The following is a 12931-nucleotide window of genomic DNA, read 5'->3' on the forward strand; positions in this document are numbered from 1 at the left end:
GGTACAATCATTCTTCTAACCATCCACCGATCACAAACTGGTCGGGCAGTATCCATCAACTGTTTGGCTGGTCGAGTGAGTAACGTATTGGCCAGTTCTCCTCTTTTGCTGCTTGGTTGAGTGGGTAGCGTACTACGTATTTGCCGTGAACTTACCTGATCCGCGTGCGTCCACGCATCGATTCTGTTGGGCAGTATCCATCAGGGCTCGTTCGTTGTGTTTGCTTGCTGGTGGCTGCTGATCGGCCACAAGATATATATACGACCTACTCTACGTTGTGTATATACAACAACTCTACGTCTGCGGTTGCCGGGCAAGCCACGAGTGAGTTCGCTCATTTGCAGGTAGCTTCATAGCTAGAGCTAGGCTGCGCTGCGTGCTTTGACTTGCCTCTCCCTCTCTTCTTCTCTACTGTGGATGAGATCGGCCGATGTGACGAACTAACGACGTACGCATGCGCATCACCCACGTACGCCAATATTGCCGTGGCATAGCACAACACAACAAGAAGTGTATAATATATTCAAGTCACACACTCCCATAATCCTCCTTTTTCAACACAACAAGAACCTCTCTACAAAGCAGTAAGTCTCGAATGGACTCTAAATAACATTTTCGTGTATTACATCCCTTCTTGCCTTACAATGGCCCATAAAGTAATGATCATCTTTGCATAATTTCTTCTGATAGAACTTCATCCATCTCGAAAAGTCATTGTTTCGCCCTTGGCTCTCCACAACCCATAATTTGTTCATGTACATCCTCATCCACAAGAACCCAAGCACTCCTTACCATTCTGCGATCAAGTAATGAGTGCTCAAACCATCCACAAATGTCACATGTACTATCTCATGCCATGTTTCTATGATATGCAACATTCAAAGCTAGAAGGCTCTCTCTAGCTAATCTCCGTGCAAACACCTTAACTTACCCTGGTAATTTGTGCTTCCATAACCTTGTCCATGCTTTACCATCAATTTTTGAATTTGATGCTCCCGCCGAACAACTCGAATAGTTATATACCCCATCAATCAACTTTCCCCTTTGTAAATTAAAAGATTGGGATTAGTCTGAATTCTTAAATAAATCTAGAGAAAAATACGGAATTCCGGGATTTAGTTTGCATTCTTAAATAATTCTAGTAAAACATAGGGAATTTCGGCTGTTAATCTGCATTCTTAAATAAATGTAGTAAAATTTAGGGAATTCCCGTGTTAATCTGCATTCTTAAATAAATATATTACAAATCTGGAACTATGGGAGGTAGTCTGCATTCTCAAATAAATGTAGCAAAAATTGGAGAATTCTAGGAGTTAACTACATTCTTAAATAAATGTAGTAAAAATCTAAAACGATGAAGAAAGGTAGTTTGCATTCTTAAATAAATATAGTAAAAAACTAAAACGACGAAGAAAGATAGTTTGCGTTCTAAACAATTCTAGTAAAAATCAGGGTATTCCGAAATTAATCTGCATTCTTAAATAAATATAGTAAAAATCATTGAATTTCAGGAGTTAATTCGCATTTTAAAATAAATCTAGTAAAAACTGAAACTACTGAAGGCAGGTTCTTTTATTAAGCAAATATAGTAAAATTCAGGGAATTCTGGAAGTTCATCTGCATTTTTATATAAATCTAGTAAAACCTTGCAACTGCGTGAGGTACTGTTCTTAAATAAATAAATCTAGTAAAGATCACGGAATTCTAAGAGTTAATCTTCATTCTTACGGAAGATAGTTTGCATTCCTAAATAAATCTCGTAAGTATCGAAGAATTTTGTTAATCAACCTACATTCCTAAATAAAATAGTAAGATCAAGGGAATTCTGAGAGTTAATCTGCATTCCTAAATAAATCTAGTAAAACTCTAAAGCCTCCTTTGGTACATAGGAATACTGTAGGGATTGTAAATGATAGGAACTTTGTAGTAAAAATTCCTTTGAAGCCCTTTGGTTTGTAGAAATGGATTCCTATTTCTATATAGGATAGGAATCAATCCTTCACATTTCAAAGGAAAAAAACATTAGCCTAGACTTAATGGAAAAATTCCTATCCTATGCATCAAATTGCATCTCTTTCTTTATATGAATTGAGATGCATGTCATCTCACTTCCTATGATTTTCCTATTCCTATACTATTCCTATCATATGAACCAAAGGAGGCCTAAAACTACGGAGGTAGTCTGCATTCTTGAATAAATCTAGTAAAATTTGGGAAATTTCAGGAGCTAATTCGCATTCTTAAATAAATCTAGTAAAAATCTTAAACTACGGGAGTTAATCTACACTCTTCAATAAATATAGTAAAGGTCGAGGAATTCCGGCAGGTAATCTGTATTCTTAAATAAATGTAGTAACAATTTGGAACTATGGTAGGTAGTTTGCATTCTTAAATAAATCTCGTACAAACCGAGGAATTTCATGATTTAAATCGCATTCTTAAATAAATCTAGTAAAAATATGAAACTATGGAAGGACGTCTACATTTTTTAAGTAAATCTATTAAAAAACAGGAAATTCCAGGAGTTATTCTGCACTTACAAAGATATACTCCATCCAATCCATATTAATTATCACTGATTTAGTAGTAAAAGTTAGGGAATTCCAGGAGTTTGATTTAGGGGAGGGAACTCCAAGAGTTTCATTTAGGGGAGGGAATTACATGAGTTAATCTGCATTCTTAAATAAATCTAGTAAAAACTGAAACTACCATTGAAGGTAGTCTTGGCAACTAAATAAATCTAGTAAACATCTGGGAGTTCTGGGAATTAATCTGCATTTTCAAATAAATATAGTAAAATCATGAAATTCCTAGACTTAATATGCATTCTTAAATAAATCTAATAAAAATCTGAAACTACAGGAGGTAGTTTGTATTCTTAAATAAATCTAATCTCTCCGACCCAAATTACTTGTTGCAGCTTTAGTATGATTTTAATACAAAGTTGTACTAAAGCTGCGGCAATTAATTTGGATCTGAGGAACTAGGAAAAATCAGCGAAATCTGGAAGTTAATCACCATTCTTATATAAATATAGTAAAAATCTAAAACCACGGGAAGTAGTCTGTATTCTTAAATAAATCTCGTAAAAATTAGGGGATTCCGGGAGTTAATCTGCATTCTTAAATAAATATAGTAAAAATCAGAAACTACGAAGGTAGTCTGCATTCTTAAATAAATCTAGTAAGAATTAGGGAATTTTAGAAGTTTTTCGATAAAGGACATTTCATTCAATTGATATATCGAGGTGATACAAACGCATCGAAAGAATGCCCGGCCTCTGCATAGCACGATGCACACAGCCCATAAGTCCACCCGTCCCAAAAATAAAAAATTGTTTTACAACTCAAAAATAAATAAATCTGTCTAGCCTATGATGTGGCAGATCCTAACCGGTGATCACACCGCCATCCATGGGGGTAGAAAACCTCCCTGGCCGTACACTCCAGCCGCATAGACGCCGTCATAAATAGGTCCCTGTCCTCCGGCTTTTGTAGGATAGACCAAGTACGGAGCATCGCGTACATACATGAATAACCTGCATAGAAGATGAAACATATTTTTTTTATTAAAAACCACATCATTCCTGGTAAGCCACAATGCCCAGCATAAGGCAGCCGCCCCCACAAGAATATGTGCAGAAAATTGTTTATCAATACCCCTCAACCAGTTGCCGAACATGTTACGTGCACTACGTGGGGGGTATAAATTTGAAGTTAATTTGCATTATTAAATGTATCTAGTAAAACTTTGAAACTACGGAAGGTTGTCCGCATTCGTAAACAAGTCTAGTAAAAATCAGAGAATTCCAATTGTTAGTCTGCATTCTTAGATAAACTGGAATTACGGGAGTTAAATCTAGACAGCGTGAATTTGGCTCAACTTCCATGTGAAAAGTTTATTTGCTAAAAAAAAGTGAAGCTGATTAAGGGTATGGCGCATGCTACAAGAAGGTAGACCCAAAGCATTTAATTCGAAAAGTATACACGTCTACTTGTGAAAATCAGTTGCAGCTAACCCATCAAGCTTGTGGTGCACGCATGTGAACTACTAATTGACATAGGGGGTTGGCCACCCCCATAGGCAAAGCCTAGCTATGGCGATTATTTGAAAAATAAGCATGCTCATTTGAGTTAATCACCACGAGACAACTAAACTATGGATTCTCAGGATACGGTCGGCATGCACGCGGACGGTCGCTCCGCTCAGGGCCGGCGACCGATCGACCAGGATCCTTGTGCGAGCGCGCGTAAATAATCGGTGTGCAGATCCTCGGCGTAATCGCGATCGCCACGGGATCACAGGATCAGATTAGTTGCCACGGCCACGACGACGGCGACCGACTACATGAATCCCGTGACTTGCCCGGCGGCCATTGGTCCATGGCCAGCACACTTTTGCGCCACCATGATCGCGATGAACTGTAGCGTATCTCCTCCCCGCTGCACCTTTTCGCCATTACTGCTCGGAAAGTCCATCCCCGGCGAAAGCTCAGTAGTGGTTCGTACGGGAGCGCAGGTCTTTTTTATTCCTGAGCCTCAACGAGCCTATTATTACTTAAACGTTCTGGTTTTAAAAAATGCCAAAAGATCCATGAATCTGCAAATTTTGATGAAAAAAGTATACATAGGCTGGCTGCAAAGAAAAGAGAAATGTCATTATCCATAAGAGCAAACAGTAGTGTTCCTGTTTGGTACTCCCTCTCTTAATTTTGGTTTGTTATAGGCATGCCGGCATTTCTAGATCACTAATCTAACCAACGAAAATACTCCCTCCATCCGGAAATACTTGTCCTAGCAATGGATAAAATGGATGTATCTATAACTAAAATAAGTCTAGACACAACTATTTTTAGGACAAGTATTTCCGGACGGAGGGAGTATAAGTTATATGCCACCAAAAGTATATATACCGTTAGAAACTTTTGTTGATCAGTAATTCAATGGTACTCCCTTGGTTCCTAAATATAAGCCTGTTTAGAGATTCCAGTACGGACTACATACGGAGCAAAAAGAGTGAATCTACACTGTAAAGTATGTCTATATACATCCGTATGTAGTTCATATTGAAATATCTAAAAAGACTTGCATTTTGAACGTAGCGAGTATTACTTTTTGTAGCGTACAATGCATATTCATTCATCATATTGATAATCTAGAAATACACGTGTCCCTTATAAACTGACAGGGAGGTAATGTCAAACCACACATTTTTTTTCCTACTCACAAACGAATGTGTATCTTTTCAGAAAACTTGATAGATTCATAGTGTACTCCCACATATACATGTGGGGAATTCTTTTAGACATGTGCATGCACTTTTGATTTTATTTTTTAGAATATGTAGACCACTTGAGCTCGGGATCCAAAGCAGTTACCACCAGTACAGCAGCTCCATCAATCCATTCCAAGGGAAAACGTGGGCACAAATGGAGAGATAATACTAGTAGCACCAATACTGCAATCTCCAACATATGTTAGTTAAACAAAGTCGCAGTTAGAAAAGAGCAGAAAACTGGATAGCTATCAGCCTACCACATTGTGATTGGCAAGAGAGGCTTACAGTAGGTGGAGTGTAGCTCTCCATGTATCACCAGCCGGCTATGCATTCCAACTGCTTCTGCTGCCGCTTGGGTCCCAATCACCAAAGAATATGCATGATGGCGATCGATGATCGATCGCGGAATTATTCTCGATCAAGAGACCATTACAACGCTAAGATTCCTCCATTGCCAATTTTTAAAACGGGCGCCAGTGCCTGACAGACAGTTCACGCTCATGTACTTCCATTCATATCCACTCGCTGGAGCCGGAGCCGGAGCTATATATACGGTCAGCACGAGCCGAACACAGCATTCCATCCAGAACACAACACCCGGCTAGAAGCTTATCACTGCTGCCAGCCTGCTTCTGCTTGCAGTTTCTCATACACATGGAGAACACAACATCGCCACAGTCTTCTTGCATCAGCCAGCCGCCACCGCCGGCGTCCATGTCGGTCGGCGAGAGCAGCTGGGCTATGCACTTTGCAAACTTTGTGGCATCAACAGACAACAGACAGGAGATGGATCACCAAGGAGGAGAAGCCTCTGACAGTGATTTCTCCTCTGGCTTCTCTTCCTCATCTGATTCCTTGGGTGATGGTTCCGACACCGACTCCTTCCTCACGTCGGACCTCATGGATGAAGATGACGAGGATGATTCTCTGCAGGACACTGCCTGTTCTTCCGCCGCTCGCCCTAAGGTTAGTAAAGGAAGAAAAATAACTTTCTCTTGTTAGGCATAGATAACTTGATGAACAGCAGTACATATTTAGCCTTTATTCTAGGTTCTAACATGATTATGATTTTTGTTGTACAGGTAACCAACATGCATGATATGTTCATGAAGTCAATTCTAACCATGGATGCGAAGGACATGAACACCGCCCAGCTGGTATGTTCAAGAAGCAATCTCTATCATCTCTTTCTAGCTTCCTTCAGACGTTGTTTAGATGTCATAGTATAAGCTTTTTCTTACAATTGTGTGTTCCTGAAATATTGCAGGCCAAGTATTTCCTCGATGCGGGTTCAAGGCAGCAGGCGACTGGTGCGGTTCCAGAAGCGATCAGCAGTGGAAATAGCAACGAGAAGCAGCTGCATGAGTTCAATGATCTGAGGAAGAAAGGGCTTTGCTTAGTCCCTCTCTCCATGTTGATAGATTACCTAGGTTGATTACTGTTCATGTACTGTAAGAACGCTGGTTCAGTTATATACAATATATATATATATATATATATATATATATATATATATATATATAGTTCGTACATCACTCTCTTGTGGACTGTGTCAGCTGAGAACACTACTTCCATCATGCCGTCGAGCTGTCCAATCATGCCATTAACTAATAAAAACAGGCATTCAACTATCGAGAAATAATAAACAAGAAGTAAGAAATATTCAAGTGCATGACAGTGAGGAAAACTTTGTATATTGCTTCAGTACATTGTATGTGTACCGAAACATTTCAAATCTCAAGTGGAGGTAAAACCTCAGTGCGATTCATCAGTGGCATCCAAGTTGAAAACTTGAATGTAAAACGTATCTTACCTCAGCAGAAAGCTTCCGTCAGATTTTTATGCCGTCAACATTTTGCCGAAATGCAGGCATTTACCTTGAAATTAGTAGAAGATATCAGGTTAGCACTAGCATCAAGTGAAATATGGACTATGTAATTCTCAATCTTTCATGATATAATGATTAGTGAGCTGGCTCATTCAGTTTGAAATCTGAGTTTGACAATCACATGGTCAAAAGATTCCGTTAAGCCTATACGCACACGTCAATGATGTGACCAGTAGGTACAAGTAGAACTGTACAGGCAAGCTGTAATACTCTTCTGACACAAAGGCTAATCTTTCTTTACTCGCTACTCACTAGAAAGTACCAGAGGCCTGCTTAATTAATCAGAGTAAGCAGATGGGGTATCTCTGACTTTCTATAAGTATCAAAGCCTACCAAATCAAAACAAGTTCTTTATTAGTCTGCTAGGAATAAGTTCAGTCAGTAGTATATTTACATGATACAGTCTTACGGAGGTTGCAACTAGCAACCCATTTCTCTAACAAAGTAAGAAATTTCCATGTGCCATCACAAGGAGGCAGTTAGCATCCAGTGGACCTTCAATATTAGACACCTATAAGCACATTCCTCGGATTCCTCCAAAATAGTACAAACGATTAGTAATTTAAAGGACAGGGTTGTCGCAGGTATGTGATACTCATTCATCAAATTCTGGCAGGAAAAGTCACATTTATGTTATTTAGTGAACTTACATTTTTTCTGTTCCATATGACACAGTCTTCAGCGCTGCCAGGAAATTCTCTTTCCATAGAATACAGCGGATAAGTCTGAAAATGCCCACTTGCAGGTCTGACTGTTATCCTTAACTCATCTTTAATATATGCTGAACTTTTCGACGACAACCTGGATATTGTAGAATGTAGATCGTAAGATAAGATTTAGTTGGAAAGTTCTTAGGATACTGGATCCACTTCTAAGACATCCATGACAGGGGTTGGTTGGAAAGTGTAGAAAAAGCGCAACAGTCTGAATCTGGTGATACTTTTGAAGATATCGAGGGTAATGTGGACAAGATGGGCAAAACACGGAAGGACATCTTCCTCAAAACTCTAGATGTTATTCAAAATGTATTTCAAGGTTGAAAACATCGAGGTAAGAACATTGAGCAGTTGGGTGCCGCATCATTATCAATCAAGGTTGGTCTGGGGAGCACAGAGCAGAGCCGTATGACCAACAACTTCTGAAGTAATCCTGGTAACAACCAAGTGAGTACCATTTACAGTAATTGGACATTTGGGGATACTGTGAGCATAAAACAAGACCTATTGACAATGCCCCTAATCACCACTCATTAAAAGCAAAAGGTGCGCCTAAACCCATGTGCTGTTGGTTAAGTCAGCAAGATGGGCAAAATGCATAAGGAAATATTTCTTTAAACTCCAGATGTTGTTCAGAAAGCATTTCAAGGCTGAAAACATCTAGCTAAGAACATTCAGCAGTTCGGTGTTGCATTATTTTTTTGAAAGGCCTTTTGGTGTTGCATTATTATCGGTCAAGGTTGGTTCGGGGAGCACAGAGGAGAATGACCTGTATGAGATACCAACCTCTGAAACACAATCTTTTTAACCACTAACCTAGTAGTAGTACTCATGGTAATTTGACATTGGGGAAGAGGATAAAAGAAGACCTAGTGGAAGTGCAGAGCTGAGAACGATTTTTTCCACTCGAAGTCAGTCTCCTACTCACCATTCATCAAAGGCGAAAGGTGCACCTAAATCGCATATGCTGTTGGTCAAGTCAACAAGAGGCCTAACCTATATTCCGGAGGAACATATCATACTCCAGAGGGCAAACCAGAAGCAAGACAGATCCAGCGAACGCGCAGCGGCGGCATCACCACCATCATCATCATAGGCAGCCAAAGCATCGGCATCAGCATCGGCAACGGCAAGGCATCACCGGGTCCAAAAGAGACAAGGAACTTACAACAGGTTGGAACTGCAGACCAAGCACACATATAAAACAACCCACCATTGCATGGAATCTGGTGCTTCGTCGAAAAAGAAATCTGAATTTATCGCCACTTGCCCCAACTTGATCTTTCCAAAATGCTGGAGGCAGGAGCCGGCGCCCCGCGCCCATACGGCGCCACACTGGCAAACGAGCAGCCCTTATTACCCGGCTATTGCTCTGCCCCAAGTCGCGAAAATTCGCCGAGGGTTTGGGATCGGTTGGCATTATCCAATTCCAACGCGCAACTTGTAATAATCAGTTCCAAATTTCTCGATTCCGAGGCAATGTTTAGTAACACCACATCGATTCTCTTGTTAATTTAACAAGTTGGTAGCTGATTTACAGGTCGGCAGGTCTCGTGGGGAGAGGTGAAGAACGAGATGGGGAGGATAGGGAGAGCTGCGAGTGAAGTCCACTTACATAGTCACGTGGTACAACTTCGCCGGTGACGGGGCGAAAAAACCGGCCGCCGTCGTATGGATGATTTTGCCACCGGCGGCGTGGCGGCGGGTTGCCTCGTCTTTGCCGGAGAGCGAGACGGACCGAAGAAGTGAAGAGGATCGCGTTCCGTTCGTCGGGCCGGCATCGACTGAAGTTGGGCTGGGCTCGGCCGGTACCAAATTTAGGTTGCCAGAGTGGGCTGGACTGACCATTTCAGGGATGCATTTTCGATTCAAAAAAAACAATCTAATAAGAGGGATACCCCTAAAAAAAATCTAATAAGAGGGGGCGCCAGAAGCAACTAACGAAGGAGTGCTCCCACGAAAGCCTCCCCAAGAGTCACTTTGGGTGGGCTGAGAGCGCGCACTCAGCCGCCGCCACGTGTCGCGTTCTGGACACTCCCTCCGGATTTTGTTTTCTTTTATTTTTTCACACGCGTTTTTGGCTTTTAGATGTTTTTTCTTTGTTTTTTTGACTTTTCTATTTTTCACCGATCTCTCTCTCCTAACTTCCGGACCATCTTTTTGCGCAAAAAAACACATTTTTTCGTTTAGCGCGAGACATGGATTTGCTTCCGCGAGAGGCACGGTCGTCCCTATTGGAAATGAAAAAAACATGTTTTTTTTGCTTCCGCGAGAGGCACAACCGTGCCTCTTGACAAAGAAAAAATGCGTGTTTTTGTCCTTCCGCGAGAGGTACGGATTTGCTTCTGCGAGAGGCATGAGTTTGCTTCGCGAGAGGGACGGTCGTACCTCTTTCAGAAAGGGAAAAAATTGTGCTCCCAGTTCGGTTTTTTCATCTGGTTTTTTCAAAAAAGAAGTACGTCAAAAACTATCAACATGGGATCTAGTTTTAAAGATCTCAACGTGAGGAATTCAATAGTGAAAACGATTCGAGATTTGGAAGCACGGTTTAAGAGATAAAACGTTTAGAATAAACGGATCTACGAAAAAAAGGAAAAGTCCCATGTGCGCCACTTGTCGCAACCTGGAGAGGTGAGAGTGACCTTTGCAAAGAGTGCTCCTTAATTAGTGATTTCGCGAGAACTATATCTCGCGTTATGCGAGATAGAAGATACTCTCTTTGAAGCTTTTTACCCTGTATTTGTAGTTACTGGCCGGCCTGTTTTGCCTTTTTTCCTTCACTGAGTTCTTTCGATCGAGTGAGTTCGCTGGTTCGCTCGCCTCAATCAATTTTTTTTCTTGTTTTATGTTTCTTTTTTCTTTGTTTGTTCACGTTTTTTGGTTTTTCTGATGGTTTTCTTTGCCGGTTGTTTTCGGTTTTTACTTTGGTTTTCTGTGGTGGTTCTTTGCTTCATTTTTATTTCCAATTTTTTATTTCCTTTATTTCTTCATCGGTTTTATTTGCTTTTCCTTTTTCTTCGATATAACATGATTTCTTTGTTTTTTCATTGGTTTTCCATTTTTTGAAAGATTTCTTTATTTTTTTCCGTTTACTTGGGTTTCTTTGTTTCGTTTATTTGTTTCCTTTTAGTTTCTTCATTTTTATTTTGTTTTGCGCTTTTCTCATTATACAACGTACACTTTTAATATACACATGAAACATTTTTGAAACACATTGAATATTTTTCAAATACATGATCTACATTTTTTAAAATACATGTTTTTGAACTTTTTTTAATACACAATCAACATTTTTAATACATGGTCAGCGATATACATTTTAATATACTGAACATTTTTTAAATACATGACCTACATTTTTATTAAATGCATGTTTTTGAACACTTTTTTGAATACATGATCAACATTTTTTTAATACATGATCAATATTTTTTTGTACACATTAAAAAAAATTCAAATGCTTGATGAACATTTTTAAAATACAAGATTAATATTTTTCGAATACATGGTCAACATTTTTTCTATACACACTTTAAAGTTTTCAAATGCTTGATTAACATTTTTCAAATAGAAATTTAACATTTTCTAATACATGGTCAACATATTTTCTATGCACATTTTAACATTTTTCTAATGCTTTGTCATCATTTTTCAAATGCAAGATTAATATTTTTTTTGAATGCACAATCAATTTTTTCTATACACGTTTTACATTTTTCGAATGATTGACTAACATTTTTGAAATACTTATTCAACATTTTTTTAAAGCTTGGTTAAAATTTTCACATACATGATAAAAAAATTTCATCATTTTTAATACATGGTCAATATTTTTACTATACATATTCAACATTTTCAATACTTGTTTATCATTTTTTTTTCAGATGCTTGATTAACATATTTTAAATACATGATCAACTTTTTAACACACATTGTATTTTTTTGTATACATGGTCTAAATTTTTTCTATGCACATTTAACATTTTTAAGTGCATGGTTAACATTTTTTTAAACATTATGAAAAGTATATTTTGTAATATATATGTTTAGAATTTTTGGAAGTGTAAACAAAAATAAAAAAAGAAATGAAAGAAAGAAAACAAAAGGTCAATAAACAAAAAAAGAGGCAGTGGCCTCATGCGAGCTGATTCTGTCTCGCTTGCAGTGGGACATAGTCGCGCCCCCAAAAAACGAAAAAAACAAATATGAGGGTCACTCAAACGAGCCGAGCTAGACTGGCTCTTTATTTCCTTGCAGTGCAAAGAAAGGTTACGAAATAACTTCATAGTTTCTAAAGAACCCGAAATAACTTCATCGAGCCATTCATTTTGCCAAAGGAAAATTGAGAAGAAATCAATCCACAAATTACCGAGTACACAGAAAAAGAACATAGTTATAAATATAGCTATACAAGGATGTTTAGAAAAGCCATACTACTAGGAGAGAAAATGTGGTACAACATCATCTCATCCTCATCCAAAGCATCGAGACCAACACTAACCATTGTCACCCCAAGAGCAGGTTTGTTCTTGATGATTGCCAGGATTTCAGATGTTGATTGCCTACATTTCTCAAAGATGTGTCTGTTGTGTTCTTTAAAGCTTCCATAGAGAGAACAAATAGTGAGGCAAACAACAAACCTGGTTGGAGTAGGGCAAAAGGACGCGATTTTTTCCATAATAGTATTTGGCGATCTATTTATCAACACTAGGAGAAGACGGGTAAGTGTGGATCTCCGTGAGCTTTATATGTCTTTTGTGGGCTAGCGGCTATGCCTTAGCGGTAGAGATACATAATAAGAAATTAGAATCTTACAACTCTATCTCGTCATGTTATGGATGTCGTGGAGATGAGACTGTTGTATTTTGGTCAGGTGGGTTAACGGCTTTCCAATAGTGCAGATTGAGGCCTAAGCTTCGGCTTGACTTGACGACAGTGACAACTATGATGCCGAGTTTGCTTTGATCAGTGGTTCTTTCATTTTTTGTATAGTTTTCGATGAAAGAAATAAAATTACATATCCTTGTAAAAGGGTGTCCTAGGTCACCAT

General features: G+C 39.0%; 1 protein-coding gene and 1 long non-coding RNA gene across 2 annotated transcripts; one reads left to right on the forward strand and one right to left on the reverse strand.

The window, feature by feature from the left end:
- Positions 1 to 5377: 5377 nt before the first annotated feature.
- Positions 5378 to 9615, reverse strand: LOC123050129 (uncharacterized). The gene is made up of 5 exons (XR_006423712.1): positions 9497 to 9615; positions 7816 to 7966; positions 7091 to 7154; positions 5563 to 6238; positions 5378 to 5464 (listed from the first exon to the last, which is right to left on the reverse strand). It is a non-coding gene; the product is annotated as an uncharacterized lncRNA (long non-coding RNA).
- LOC123050128 (vascular-related unknown protein 4) lies at positions 5932 to 6818 on the forward strand. Its single transcript, XM_044472966.1, has 3 exons — positions 5932 to 6243; positions 6360 to 6434; positions 6545 to 6818. The coding sequence occupies exons 1-3, from the start codon at positions 5932 to 5934 to the stop codon at positions 6710 to 6712; spliced, it is 555 nt and encodes a 184-aa protein (XP_044328901.1). The 3' UTR covers positions 6713 to 6818.
- Positions 9616 to 12931: the final 3316 nt, after the last annotated feature.

This window comes from Triticum aestivum, chromosome 2D (genome assembly GCF_018294505.1).
Source record: "Triticum aestivum cultivar Chinese Spring chromosome 2D, IWGSC CS RefSeq v2.1, whole genome shotgun sequence".
Lineage (NCBI taxonomy): Eukaryota > Viridiplantae > Streptophyta > Magnoliopsida > Poales > Poaceae > Triticum > Triticum aestivum.

Bases quoted from the DNA above. Each gene is read 5' to 3' on its own strand.
- LOC123050128 (XM_044472966.1), top strand. From the start codon at position 5,932: ATGGAGAACACAACATCGCCACAGTCTTCTTGCATCAGCCAGCCGCCA. The intron at 6,244-6,359 runs GTTAGTAAAGGA...TTTGTTGTACAG, and splicing joins CTTCCGCCGCTCGCCCTAAG to GTAACCAACATGCATGATAT. The intron at 6,435-6,544 runs GTATGTTCAAGA...GAAATATTGCAG, and splicing joins ACATGAACACCGCCCAGCTG to GCCAAGTATTTCCTCGATGC.